General features: G+C 36.3%; 1 protein-coding gene across 1 annotated transcript; it reads right to left on the bottom strand.

Moving 5' to 3' along the window:
- Nucleotides 1–630: 630 nt before the first annotated feature.
- LOC105038003 (transcription factor VIP1) lies at nucleotides 631–7,640 on the bottom strand. Its single transcript, XM_010913664.4, has 4 exons — nucleotides 7,033–7,640; nucleotides 6,356–6,488; nucleotides 1,790–1,874; nucleotides 631–1,119 (listed from the first exon to the last, which is right to left on the bottom strand). Exons 1-4 carry the CDS (start codon nucleotides 7,509–7,511, stop codon nucleotides 881–883), a joined length of 936 nt encoding a protein of 311 aa, XP_010911966.1. The 5' UTR covers nucleotides 7,512–7,640; the 3' UTR covers nucleotides 631–880.
- Between the last annotated feature and the right edge of the window lie 6,124 nt (nucleotides 7,641–13,764).

The raw sequence follows: 13,764 nt of genomic DNA, 5'->3' as shown, positions 1-13,764 counted from the left end.
TGGCCGAGATGGTGAGCAAAGACAAATGGCTACAACAATCAGCCCTTTAAAGGGAACAAACCCTTTCTACCAAAAAAAAAAAAAGGGAACAAACCTGAGTAGTCAAACTTGTTAATTACAAAGGGCTTGTTTGATGGCCGGCAGAAGAAGATTGCCATTAGCAAATGGTAGTTCAAAACATATATGACCAAAAACATTCAGTGGCACGTCAGTTAACGCATGTGAACAGTGAGATGTGGCAAATCTAAATTCAGAGAGAAGCATTCATGTTTGTCGCCTAAATTGGATAGCCTGCAGAGCTTAAATCATTTCAACCAAAGCAAAGAATAAGCACCTGCCTTTTCCCACCCTTAAACCATGTCATCAAAACAGCAGCTTAATTTGTATGAAGTTCATAACATGTCCACAACTGTTGAACCACGAATACACATCGAAGTAAAACCAATGAACTTTAGAGTTTCCAACCAATGCTATGAGGATAGTTAATAATTTGATTTTAGAAAAAGAAGTAATGACATGTACCATTCCATCACTTCGTCTGTGCAAGTTGCAAATGTTTTGTCATTCAGAAGACATGGCACAAGATGTACTCATCAATATACATCACATTTCAAAGTGCAGCAGCAAAAATTTCCTAAAATTAATCTTTCAATCTCCCACAAAGAAGAAATGCATGCTTTGTTAATCTTTGTACATATATTTACAATCATATGTGTTACATCAAAGATATTACACATGTCGAGGCTGACATTCATAAACGGAATTATATAAGTGTTCGATTTGATTATACAACAAGTTTTAGTCTTCTACAGATTATGTTAATACATGCACATCTGCACATCAACTTAGGCTCCATACAAGAGGTTAACAGTTCCCATCTTCACATGAAATCCATCGGATCTGATGGAGTCTGTGCACTTCCTGATTGGACGCTAAAAGATGGCTGAGACCCATGGAACTGCTGGGCTTGATAACCAGTTTGGCTAGGCAACTGCTGTGGATGAGAGAGATATGGGGACGGCTGGATACCTCTGTTGAATGTATTGCCATTAACCGTTGAGATTTCCCCCGTTACCATCTTGAGCCGCTGAATTTCTTGTCTGAGTGTCTCATTCAGAGCTGTAACAACAACAAAATTTTTTGTACGTTATCTATGATGCAGAAAAAGAAATATCATCAAATGAAGAGGCGTAAGTAAGATTTCTATAGAACCCTGGCCCCAATAGCTGCTCCAATGGAGACCGGACATTCATGGTCATGAAAGGAGTTCTTGTCCAGGTCCACCATGTTATTCATAATTTGTTTGAAGATGTTTAACAATAAGATCTAACCTGTCTTAAAACATTTGATGGTTTCACACTTTGCATGATAAACCACTTGGCTTGTATATAGTGAGATTACTTGGACGATGAAGGATCTATGAGAACAAGGAAAATCCCTTAAATCCTGTCTATATGGTATATAATCAGTACAGAAGTCTTGCAAGTCCAGATAGAGCAGATAATTTTTAGCTAATTACCTGAACTTTCTAGAGACCATTATTTATAAGAATGAATTTGAACATTTGATGAAATTAAAGCATTTAACTCTATTTTTTAATAGGAATTATAAAACAATTTTGATCTAGTCATTCTTCTAATAATACAGAGCCATAATTTACTAGCTTAGCGATTTCTGCCAAGAGCTAACACGGCATACAAACAATACAAAGAAAAGCTATAGTACCCTCACCCCCCACCCCCTGTAAAAAAAAAGGTAAAAAAAATCCATAAGCAGTTGAAAGAAATACCATCACGAAGTTCAGCCTCTTTCTCCATAGCCTGCAACCGCAGCTTAAGTTCCCTGTTCTCAGCAGTCAAGCCAGTTGTGTCTCTCTGTGAGGCAAATTTCAAGTACTAGTCACTGTATGTATAATTGAGAACAGAGCATTGAAAAACTAGGGGGAGGAAACAAACTTAGGAGCAAAAGAGATGTAGTACTTTCAATCTAAAATAGCAATAACTGTTTGTAGATCAATGCTCGAAAACAGAAGACACTGGCGCTATAATGGAGAACCAAAGGATGCCAAATGGAAATTGCAAAAGCAAAAACCTTAAAGCACAAACAAATTGAGATAGAATTCTTGCTTGATCCTTGGACTAAACCAGCTTTTAATGTGATGCAGTTGCCAAGCCTGTAGATCAAAATTGAGAGCTTTGCAAGGACTATCTTAGGTTCTGGTAGTTGCAAGTGGTTGCTGTCCTTATGAAGATGTTTTGCATCATTGGTACCTTCCTATGCACCGGACAGATGTTGAACATTTGGCTCCTGTTATGGTGGCATGTGGAGGAAGGGTCTGAAGGATAGAGAGAAAAGTTAAAGTTCAAAAATTTAGCTTAATAATTTGAGGAATGCATGTTAAAACCAGGCCTTGATGAATAGGTTCCAAAGGAACACCACCAAATTATCATCTTTGCCATCCCCAACCAATTACACATAGAAACATGTGATAAATAGAATCAGACCGGAATTGATGAAGTGGAAAGGTGCAACATAACTTTACAGAGTAGCAAATTGAAGCTGAATAAAACCAAACTTCATAAAGTGATGGTGGTTGATTTGCGAGAGTGCCAACTGAAGCCGAACAAGGCACCATATATAGTGACAATAATCACAAGATTCGTAGTTCAGTAATGTCTCACTCCACAGACTCAGGGATGGGAAAGGTGAAATGTGAGATGTGGAACAAAACTATGTTACGTGACCTAGGAATGTCAACAGGTGATCTAGCTCCTCCTGAAAATTGGGCTACAAATATGAATCTGCGAACAATTAAGGTTCAGAACTGATTAATCTGAACTTTCGGGCTGATTTCTACTCCTTTTGATGGATTAATTGCATAAAAGAGTTCATCTGGCATGATCTGAATTTCAACAAGAAATCTGCTATGTAACAGCAGAAATTTGCACAAGGAAATAAAACAAAATAAGATGAAGGAAGAACAAACAATAGAAGAGAAAAGACAGGACAAGAGAAGGAACGAGAGCTGCAGCAATTTTTTCAAGTATCAATTTCTGAGTACAACACCAATAATTTCCTTATACCGCAGGCCACTGATGTCCTTTAAAAAACTTGACAGGTCTGCATCATTTCCCAATTAAGTCTGTAACAAAAGGAATCAAGAAATTCCAAAAATTTTCCTCACTGGGACTCTAAAATCAATCTACAATCCTCTCATATTGAATGCTTAGGTTGGATTTGATTGCAGGTTAAATAGAAAAGGCCCTTTACTCCACTTGTTCGGCTTAACCCACAAAAAGTAGTCCATTTAATCCAAGGGTAAACTAAATACAGCCACTTTGTCCACTTAACACAGAATAAATTACTCGACCCAACATGGTGGAGTAATATATTCCAGGGTAAAAAAGCATAGGAGTAAGCTTTACTCTAGATTAACTTAATCACCACCAAATGCAGCCTTCAAGTTTCCTAAAAGGCTCCTAATTTTTCTCAATAAAATAAAATAAAATAGTCCTAATTGATAGATCTCATAAAAGATCCAAATCTTCATTAATTACGTTAATTTTGATGTCAAGCAAAGGATCAGTTTAATCTATCATTTGACTGCAGTTGTCAGGAAACCAGCAAGGGCCTGATTGATCAGGTCCTTTGCTGCACCAACAGGCCAACCTAGGGCCTTAGCCAAGTCATTAGGCCCAACCTATTATAATATTTTTGCGCATGTTATGCCCAGACCCAGCCCTTTAACACCTCTACCCAGACCCCTCAGTCTTCTCCAAAGCATTGGGACACATCAGCTAAGCTTGAGTATGGTATGACAGTTATGCATGGATTCCGAAGAGGAAATCCTTAGGGGCAATTTGGTTAGGAAAGGACACATCTTGAGAGCACAACTACACATGGTTGATCCAATGTGCAGCCATGTTTACTCAACAAGTGGATGGAGGCTCCCATCTAAAAGCAATCAACCCTCCTCGTCCTAACTCCTGTACCCACTATGTGATATTCAACATATATAATCTAGCTGGAAAAACATAAATGCAAACCCCAAGTAGGTTAGGAAGATGGAACAAACACACTCTCTCTCTCTCTCTCTCTCTCTCCCCCCATTGGTGCCAATAGGACACCTACACACACTATTCTGATTGTCTAATAAAAATGAATATTATTACTACTCTTACTATTTTACAAAAAGAAATTCTATTTTAAATTTAAAAAGGAATATTTTAGATACTAATAGGAAGAAGTAATGATTTAGGTACTAATTCGAAGAGAGCATCTAATAGATAACCCAAGGGGAGAGAAGGGTTTCAATAGATTACAGAGGTGGCATCAAAAGATCAAATGATGATAACAGTCAAGATAAGGAGCATCAAATGTAAAAGGAGATGGAAGATGAATTCACACACCCTTCTTACAATCAAGTGCAAGGAAAAAACTCTCCTAAACTTCCCCACCATTCCACAACCTCAGATGAAGATTGCTACTACCTTGGAAGAAAGGTGAGAGTTGTGGCAATGACCATCCTTCCTTTTAGAGCATTGAACAATATCGATGATGGTAGAAAACCATTGCCTCGGTTCATTTTCATTTTTTCTTTACTCTAGTTGTCCTTTTCTTTTTTTAAAAAAATTGCAAAACAAGTAGAGATGGAGGCAAGATAAGGAGTGCTAGTTGCTTCAAGATGGGAGCCTCTCATCACTTAAGCAAGCATGCACAACTGTGTACTCGAGATATGTCCAGGTGGGAAATAATGCTTTCCAGTTTAAGGAAGCTTTAAGAATAACTTGAGTTAAAAAACGAGAGTGAAAGTAGAACAAAAATATTCTGCCTTTTTAGTAAAATATCTTTGTTTTGTTTGTCATAAGCATTCACAAGCACCCAATTTTTTTTGTAAAAACTAATTTTCTTCCTTAGAAATATAGAAGCCAAAAAATGGAATTTGATAAGATAAAGAAAAATGAACAGAAAAAAAGCAGGTTATTACCACAATCATTGTAGTTTATCCTGTGATCAACTGCAATTGTAGAGAATAAAAGAATTTGATACTTGGACATACACATGTATATGCACACACACACACCCCTAAACTATGTTATCATTGTAAGGAGTAATTTAACAATGGCAAACCAGCCCAACGAGCTGAGTGTCTTTCATGAGCCAACAGGTTGGTCATCGGGTTGCGAATTACCCTAGCAAGAGTCCAAACATAACACGGTGGTTTATCTAGAGTCTAATGAAGGTAAATGTTGGGACTAATTAACTCTTTGGAGGATATTTTCAAGGTCAAGTATATACTACAATATGTAGTCCTCATCTTAGTGAAGGACTACCTTTAGAGGAAGAACTAGTCGGTGGCTTTCATCATCCTTGTTAACGAGACTCATTGATAATCTTCTTTAGGTTTAATTTCTAGGCAATGGTTGGTGAAGCAGTGAGGTCGGGGATGGTTACTTTGGTCGGGTGCATGGTGTCTTTTGGACATTGGAGTAGGGACAAGGCTTCACTAGAAAGTCTCCTAGTAATCAAGGGTTTTGGCTCTTCACTGTTGGAAGTAGACATTCGTTGTTAGTTACCGGCCTCAGGGATCTAGAGAAGTTGAATCGACATATTGCTAAGAGGCTACTGTTGGATGAGAGGATATTGTTAGTCTTGTGTGAATCTCCTAACATTATGCCCCGAAGCCCAATAATTGTGGTGGGTGATCACGTGTATGAATCTTCCCTAGAGGCAGAGGAAATTTTTGTTTTCATGCCAGGAAGGTTTAAGGGCATGGGGGGTTGCAAGGAAGATCATATGACTAAAAAAATGGGAGGAAGAGTCTTTCAAAGCTTTGATAGGATGAGAAAGAGAAGATTTCTGTTGGTGGGCCACTGGTGGTGTCTGCTTGTCTGAATCCTTTTGGAGTTTTGTTATATGCCTAGGTGGACATAATCTTGACTTGATTGATCAGCATTATGATGATTTTGTTGGTTTCATCTTACATGTTGGTAGAATGAAGTAGTCTAGCTGCCACCTTTTACTCAAGATATAAATGGTTTATAAACTCTTCCTCCAAAAATAACACAAGCTAAACACACTCTCAAGTTCAATTGATAAAAACCAGAAGAATCATCATAAAAAGGTCACAGCATAGCTTTATCTTGCACCAACTGCAACTTATATGATGGAGATCAAGACAGGAAACAGTAAATTGCTATAGTCATAAACCTATAACTTTTTTAATCAACTCTTTCCTCAGGTTTAGCAAAGAAAGAAGTTTATCCAGATAAACTTTACCATCCAACCGTGGCAAACAACCAAAAGATAGTGCATGAAGTATTATATCTTGATTAAGTAAATTCAAAACTCCTACCTGTAGCTGTGAAAGCTGGGCCGTGAGAGTGGTAGCTTCTGTCTGAAGTGTCTGCACCTTTCCCTCAAGCTCACTAGTATAACGAATTCTCCTCTCCTTCGATCGAGCAGCAGATTGCCTATTTGCAAGAATCCTACAATCCAAAAAACATAACGCACATTTGATATATACTTTAGAATTAAAATATTGCCTTAAACCAGTGAAGTAGCTAAAATACTAAAACATCCCAGATCATATCAATTAGAGGAAAACTAAGTGGAAACCAGCAATATAACAAAGTAAAATAAGAAGCAGGACAAACTTAACGGAGAAAAATGTTCTCAGAAATCAGTCAAGCAAATGGGGAAAAAAACAAATAGCAAACTAGAGAGGGAGTAGTGAACTCAACAATACCCATCAAGTATAGAAATCATGCTACTTTAAAGAAAAAAGGGCAAAATCTAAGAACCAGAGACGTTATCAAATACAAAAGCAGGAGGAAAAGGAGGAAAAATCACACCTTTAAGCTCTATTTGGGAGGCAAGGAGGGAAAAAAATACCATAATATCCACTACCCAATCAAATGAAGCAAAGTAATTATACTATTTCAAGCAAAACCCAAAAAATTTTAAGGCCCGGAACCTCATAAAATTCAATCAAAAGTGAAAAAGAGGTGGGGCAAAAAAAAAAAATCAGACCTTTTGGCTTTCTTGGGATCGATTAGCGCCAGCTCGGCGAGCTTGCCATCCGACATCGCCTTCTTGGCGAAATCCAACCGCCCCGCCATCTCCCCCTCGAACGTCATACTAGACCCGTCGAAGGAGCCGCTGCGCCGATGGTGCGCCACCTTATCCAGGACCCCGCCGCCGGCCGACGGGCTCCGGAGTTCGAGGCCATCGAAGAAGGCGCCATCAACCGACATACTCCTGTGATGTCCGGCGGCCCCGACGGACGGCTCCGGCCCGCTGGCAGCGGCGGGGACTGGGACCCCGGTATCGTCGGAGAGGGAGGGGAAGTCAACATCGTCGAGGGAGAAGTCCGGGTCGGAGTCGAAAAGGAGGTCGTCGGGGAGGCGGAGGAGGATCTCGGAGTGCGCCCGGCGGTGACCAGAGCGGCGGGGTTTGGGGCCGAGACGCGGGTCCGAGGGGTGCGGATCGGTGGCGCGGTTAGGGTCCATGGTTGGAATCCACGGGAGGAGCAGCTGGGGGAAGGGGAGCAGGACACGATGGCGGATTGCACGATTCTCTTTAGACCATGATGGCGATCATGGTGCAACATTTAAATTAGGGCACCCGGACATTAAACCCAGTACATTCCAAAATAATAATAATAAGACATTGTACGCACTGCCAAAGCGGAGAAATTACACCCTCCGCCGCTTTTGCACCATATGATGATGCACCACACCAATTATCGTGTCCCCCTCCTTGTGGGCCCAATTCATCGTACCTCATTTCGTGTTATCAATTTTCTTATCCTATCCCGGATTGTTTCTATAAATTATTTAAAATTAATTATTAAATAAATTAGATTCATTAATGCATCTAATAATTTTATTATAGATAGATTCATTTCGTCTTGGACCTGATTCACCTAATGGTCTTCGACGATGTAAGGTATAACTTCTAATAAAATTTATTTTTTTTATAAATAAATATTATTAAAAAATTAATTATTTTTTTAGATCAATTTATTTATATTATTTATATTTTTTAAAATAAATAAATTATTTTTCTATAAATAATATTTATCTATAAAAGGAAAAAAAAATTATCCAAAATGTAGCTAAATCATTTTTTATCAACTAATAAAATATATATTTAATTTTATTTTTAAGATATTTCATCTTTATTTTTAATATATTCATCAATATCTAATAACTCAATCATTCATTATTTTTAAATTTAAAAAATTTAAAAAATATTATAAAAAATATATATATATTTTAATAATTTATTTAAAAAATAATAATACATAAAAAAATATAAATAATAGATTTTGAAGATATTTTTTATACGTAAAAAAATATAAATAAATTATTTTTTATCTAAATATTATTTAAAAATATTTATTTAAAAAAATATATATTTTTAGATAAATTTTTTATCTATCCCATTCTAGCGCATTAGGGCAAGAGAACGAAAGGGCAAAATTCTTTTCTTTTTCGTATTTTGAGAAGCATGAGCTGCTGGAGTACAAAGGACACGAATAAACGTGCACCCTTCGGCTCCAGAGTTGGCTCACACGCCCTGAAGCCACTCCACCGTATTGCAGCAGTTAGCACGAGGGTCTCCCAGTGGCATGCAGTAGGTTCCTTTTGTCGTAGTTTGTGAAGTAGAGTCATGCAATTGCTTCGGTAATGATGTTATGATAACGTCCAAATGATCATACCAGCAAAACGGTCTCCCAATGATTCAAGCTTCTGTACAAATAGGAATAACTTGGACCTTAACAACAATAATTTAAGCACTCCAATGACTGCTAATCTATCAGGAAAGAAAAAAAAAAAAAGGCCTTACGGTTGAACCAGAGGCTCCAATTGAATCTATCATGATTGTTGGAGAGCAAGACTAACAAAATATAATCCAACTTATATATTCAATCTGTAATTAATAGATTTGAATTTGAGCTAAATAGGAGATCGATCATTTAAACTAATAATTAGATTGGTTATGGATTCCAATCTCTTGATCCATTTAATCTATTAATTAATCGGATCAAATTGAATTAAGCAGATTCAATAGGTTATCTGTTTATTTAAATAGATTAAATAGATTGGGTTATTTGTTTATTGAATATGATAGATTCAAGTTTCAAATCCTGACCTATTTTTGATAAACAGTTTAAGTATGAAATTTTCTCATTCAACCCAACTTGATTGTCACCTTTATTGGGGGGCACTGCATGGCATTGTATTTATCGGAAATGGGATGGAGTCAGTCATCCAAGGCTTGCACATAATCTAAGGTATATGAATATAAACTACCGAAAGTACTCTTTAGCATAATTCTCTTAAAACCTTACAAGATTAGGCAAAAAAAAGAGGGCTAGGGATGGTAATATATTGGATATAAGTCTAGCAAGTCATCATCTATGCCTGTTCTATACTTATCTTAGAGTAGAGTAGGACGGTGCAGGATAGGTTGTCTCAAGGCAGGACAAGATGGGTAAAGCTCTAATTTTTTTTTTTTCCACATACAAATTATTTTTTTCTATTTTGGGAAGGAAGATAATAAAGAGTTAAGTATGTGTATGTAAAGAGAGAGAGAGGTGGATTAGGTTCAAGTCGATCATCCGTGGCTCCAAATCTAATCAAGTTCTCCACTATCGAATCTGTTTGAATTTTAATGCAGAAAAATAAAAACTTAATGGCCATTTGTTCATTCATTTGGATTTGAAAAATATAAAAAAAATAAGGCCATTAATGCAGATTGTATAGAAAAATATAATAAAAGCCACGCTATTAATATAGATGGGATGAAAAAAATATAAAAAAGTTAAATCATTAATATCGATAGAAAGGAAAATATAAAAAAATTAGGTCATTAATATGGATGAGAAAGAAATCTACGAACATTCCAGTTTATGTTTATTATATAACGTTTTTATTTATCCTACAAAATTTATATTTATTTTTAAATATTTATATTTATTTTATTTCTATTTATTCTAAATTTATTTATATTTATTTTAAAGATATTTATATTTATTCTATTTGAAATTTTTATATATCTTATTTCCCTATGTTTATTACAGAAAGATAGAAAATTGCATGTCCCATTCACATTTATAGTTCTAGCTACCATTGACACAAATGGAATAGGCTACTTTTCGTTTTTCCCCAATAAACATAAACTATATAGGATGATACAAACTTCAAATAGAACAAATATAAATCTCTTTAGGATATATGCAAATCATTCCAGAACAAATACAAATAAATTTAGAATAAATAAAAATATAATAAATAAAAATATTTTAAAATAAACATAAACACCGTGGGATAAATTGAAATGTTCTAAAATAAACACAAACTCAAATGACATATGTATGAATGATTTTTTTTTTTTTTGAATTTTTCATATCTAAATGGATGGAAAAAATAGTCATAAATTTTTATTTTGATGTGTGGACATCCGTGCATATGGACGGATCGAAAGGTGGAGAATTTGATCGAATTTGAAGCCAAATCCAATCAACCTAAGCCTAGTCTCTTTATATACATCAGGTTTGAGATAAATTTTATCATTTTCTGCATCCCAATGGATCCACCACATAGGACAAAATCTGTTCCATTAGAGTTGGTCGGGCTGGGTACACAATAGAATGGAGTAGGTTGGCATGCTTTTTTTTTTTTTTTTTTTTATAAGATGAACTCCTCATATAATTCTAATATGAATACAATCAAAATAGAAAAAAAAAATCATAAAATACCAAAAGTAAGTCCACCATCAGTCCTCACGATCCCTATCATGTACTCTGCTACATAGAAAGCCATCTAGTCTGCCGCACATAGTGGTGTGCTTTGCCATGCTTAAAAAGGGCACATAGCGGGTGCAAGAGCGCAAGGTCATGGGCCCAGCAGATTGATCAAATTATGCTGAAATATTTTAAGAACATTTAGCACAAACTATTTCATATTTTTAATGAAAATAAATAGGTCAGAATATTTTAAGAAATCTTCACTTTTTATATTAAAATCAGGAAGATTTTGTATTTAGGAAATCTTGTGAAATAACTCTTTCTTTTGATCGATTGATCCATGCCGATCATGTAAGGATCGGTCCCTGAAAAAGTTACTTTATCAAAAAATATCTAATTTCATTTGATCGATTCACTATATGCAGACTTCTAAAGTTATCCAACAATGAAGAGAAAACATAGAGATCTAAGTCCAGTCCAGCAACTAATCTCAAATACCTGCCAAAAATATAACAATGCCAGTTAGAATAACACTTTTTTTTTTTTTTCCTTTTCCTAAAAGGAAAACAGGACAGCATATTCTTGATTCATTAACACTACTGCTCGTAATTTTTTTTTTGGTTTTCAACACAATACCTCAATTAAAACCAGGCCAATCAAGATCAAAGCCAAAACTTCTCAATCCTTTGCCATACTAATTTGGATTTTTCCCAATGGCCAGTTAAGCGTTCTTATCCAATCTTCAACGGAATCGAGCCTATGACGGATGCCTACCACCTTTTCGCTTATTCTTGACTAGTTTCACTGTTTGTGCATGTTGCACGTGCAGTTTTAGCTCATTGCATTTAAATCCAATAATTAATAAATTTAATTTAAATTTATATAGTTTTGATGTTGATATCTGTGATTTTTGGTGCAAACAACATGGAATTTCGCGTGATACATGGATGGCAAGCAGTGTACGGCACGTCACTGATGTATATATGTCATGTGATTTAATATAACGCGCAAGCCCTCTAGTTCCACATCAAACTAGATTCTTAGGACTATGGACATTTTTATGTAAATGATATTTTGTTTTATCATTTTCACCAATAATCCCATCCAATTAGTTGAAGATTATTTTTATTTAAATAAAATTTGATTAAAAATATATTATTTTCTCCTATTTTTGACCTAACATGTGATAATTGACCTCCTAAGTAGGTGGTAATGCCGCACAACGTTACAATCATAGATCCATCATAAGAGACAATTATAGGGTTGGCAATTGTAGCCAACCCATTAGGTATCTGATGTGACCCAATCTAAATAAGATAAATCTTATGCAATTTGATTGAAATTCGAGATGGATATAGCTTCTAGGTAAAGTAATCGAAGCGGATTTAGATCAAGTATAGATAATGAGAATCTCACTCCTAATCGAATTTAATATAATTTTAATCTAAATTTTACTTTTTAAAGTTATAATTAATTTATAATATTTGTATGATAGATTCCATATCTGATCCAAAGCAGGTATGGAAGAGATAATGGAGTCTTTAATTATGAAGTAGGTATGGATATCGGCTAACTCAATCCATATCTAATCCATTGTCATCCCTAATTGCATGCATAAGGCTATATAAAGATTCACATTAACCACATAGTCTCAAATATTTTTTTTAAAAATGATAATCTCAAAAATATTTTTCAAAAGAATATTGCCTCAAATGAGAAGATGGGACAGATTATATTTTCATTGAGCTTGTTTATTCGTTAAAGCAAAAAAAAGTCTAAAATACATGTTTAAACAAACTTTAATTATATTCAAATCATTGAACCCACCTAGAAAGAAAAAATATAATATGATGGATAATATTATACAACAACATTGTTTTTTCATAATTGTTCATAACTGTTCTATAATCATTTTTTTTCAAAATTATGCAATGAGAAAAATACAGATGATAATGGAGAAGAAAGGGCATTATATGCTCAAGTTAATTTTCACCAAGGAAACAATTTTTCTTTCTAGCTAACAAAGAGAAATAAATTTTAAAATATCATTTCTCTTAGATGATGTATTTATGTTTGCCAACCGAACAAATATTTATGATCCAAGTATGGAAAGGAGAATCAATGGGTTGGTGGGGAGAGGAGGAAAACAGATTAAAAAAAAAAAAAGACTTTGTCAAGTATCACATCGTGTGCCTTTCATGATTTCTGGGCGGCTTGAGATTCAATAGAATTTTGTGGTAAATATGATGACTAATGCAATGGACTTGTTGGATCATGGATTGTCTTATAATTAAATCATGTACAACCCATGATTTGATGTTGGATCTCTCTGGTTCTACCTCCAAACAGAGCATATTTTGACTACTTGGTTTCCACTTCCTCAATTTCATCATCTGATAAAACAATAGATTTATAATTGTTAGGATTTGACGCCTCGAGATTCAGCCCACATTGAGCGCACAGCGAGGTTCGCGGCGAAAAACGGAGTCCAACGAGACCAAGATCATCCGAAACGGAGCTCGGATGGAGGAGATACGAGCTTTTGAAGTTGGTACGAGATCCGAGGTGGTGGAGGACCGTCGGCAGCTGGTGGCGGGCGGCAGCGGCGCGGCCGCAGGCGGCGGCGTGCGGGACGCGCGACTCAGGCGTGCGGGACGCGCGACCCAGGCCCGCGGCCCAGGCGGGCGGGCGGCCCAGGTGGGCGCTCGGCCCAGGCCCAAGCGCCCTGCCTGGGCCCTGTTCTCCGATCCACCGTGGACCGGGCGGTCCACGGGTGGGCCTGTGGACCGCGTGGGCATTTTTCACATATTTTTTGCGGTCTACGGCACTATTTCATGGATCGGAGTGCGATCGGAGGGCCCAGGTGACTCCCGATCTTGATCCGACGGTCTGAGACGTGATTTGGGTTGATTAAAGACTCCTAAACCTAATCTAAGTCATGTTTAACCCTTTAAAAGGGCCTGCGAGGCAACAAAAAAGGTGAGTGGTTCGATTTTTTGCCTGAGACC

This window comes from Elaeis guineensis, chromosome 1, assembly GCF_000442705.2.
Source record: "Elaeis guineensis isolate ETL-2024a chromosome 1, EG11, whole genome shotgun sequence".
Lineage (NCBI taxonomy): Eukaryota > Viridiplantae > Streptophyta > Magnoliopsida > Arecales > Arecaceae > Elaeis > Elaeis guineensis.
This window is presented reverse-complemented; position numbering and strand designations above follow the sequence as displayed.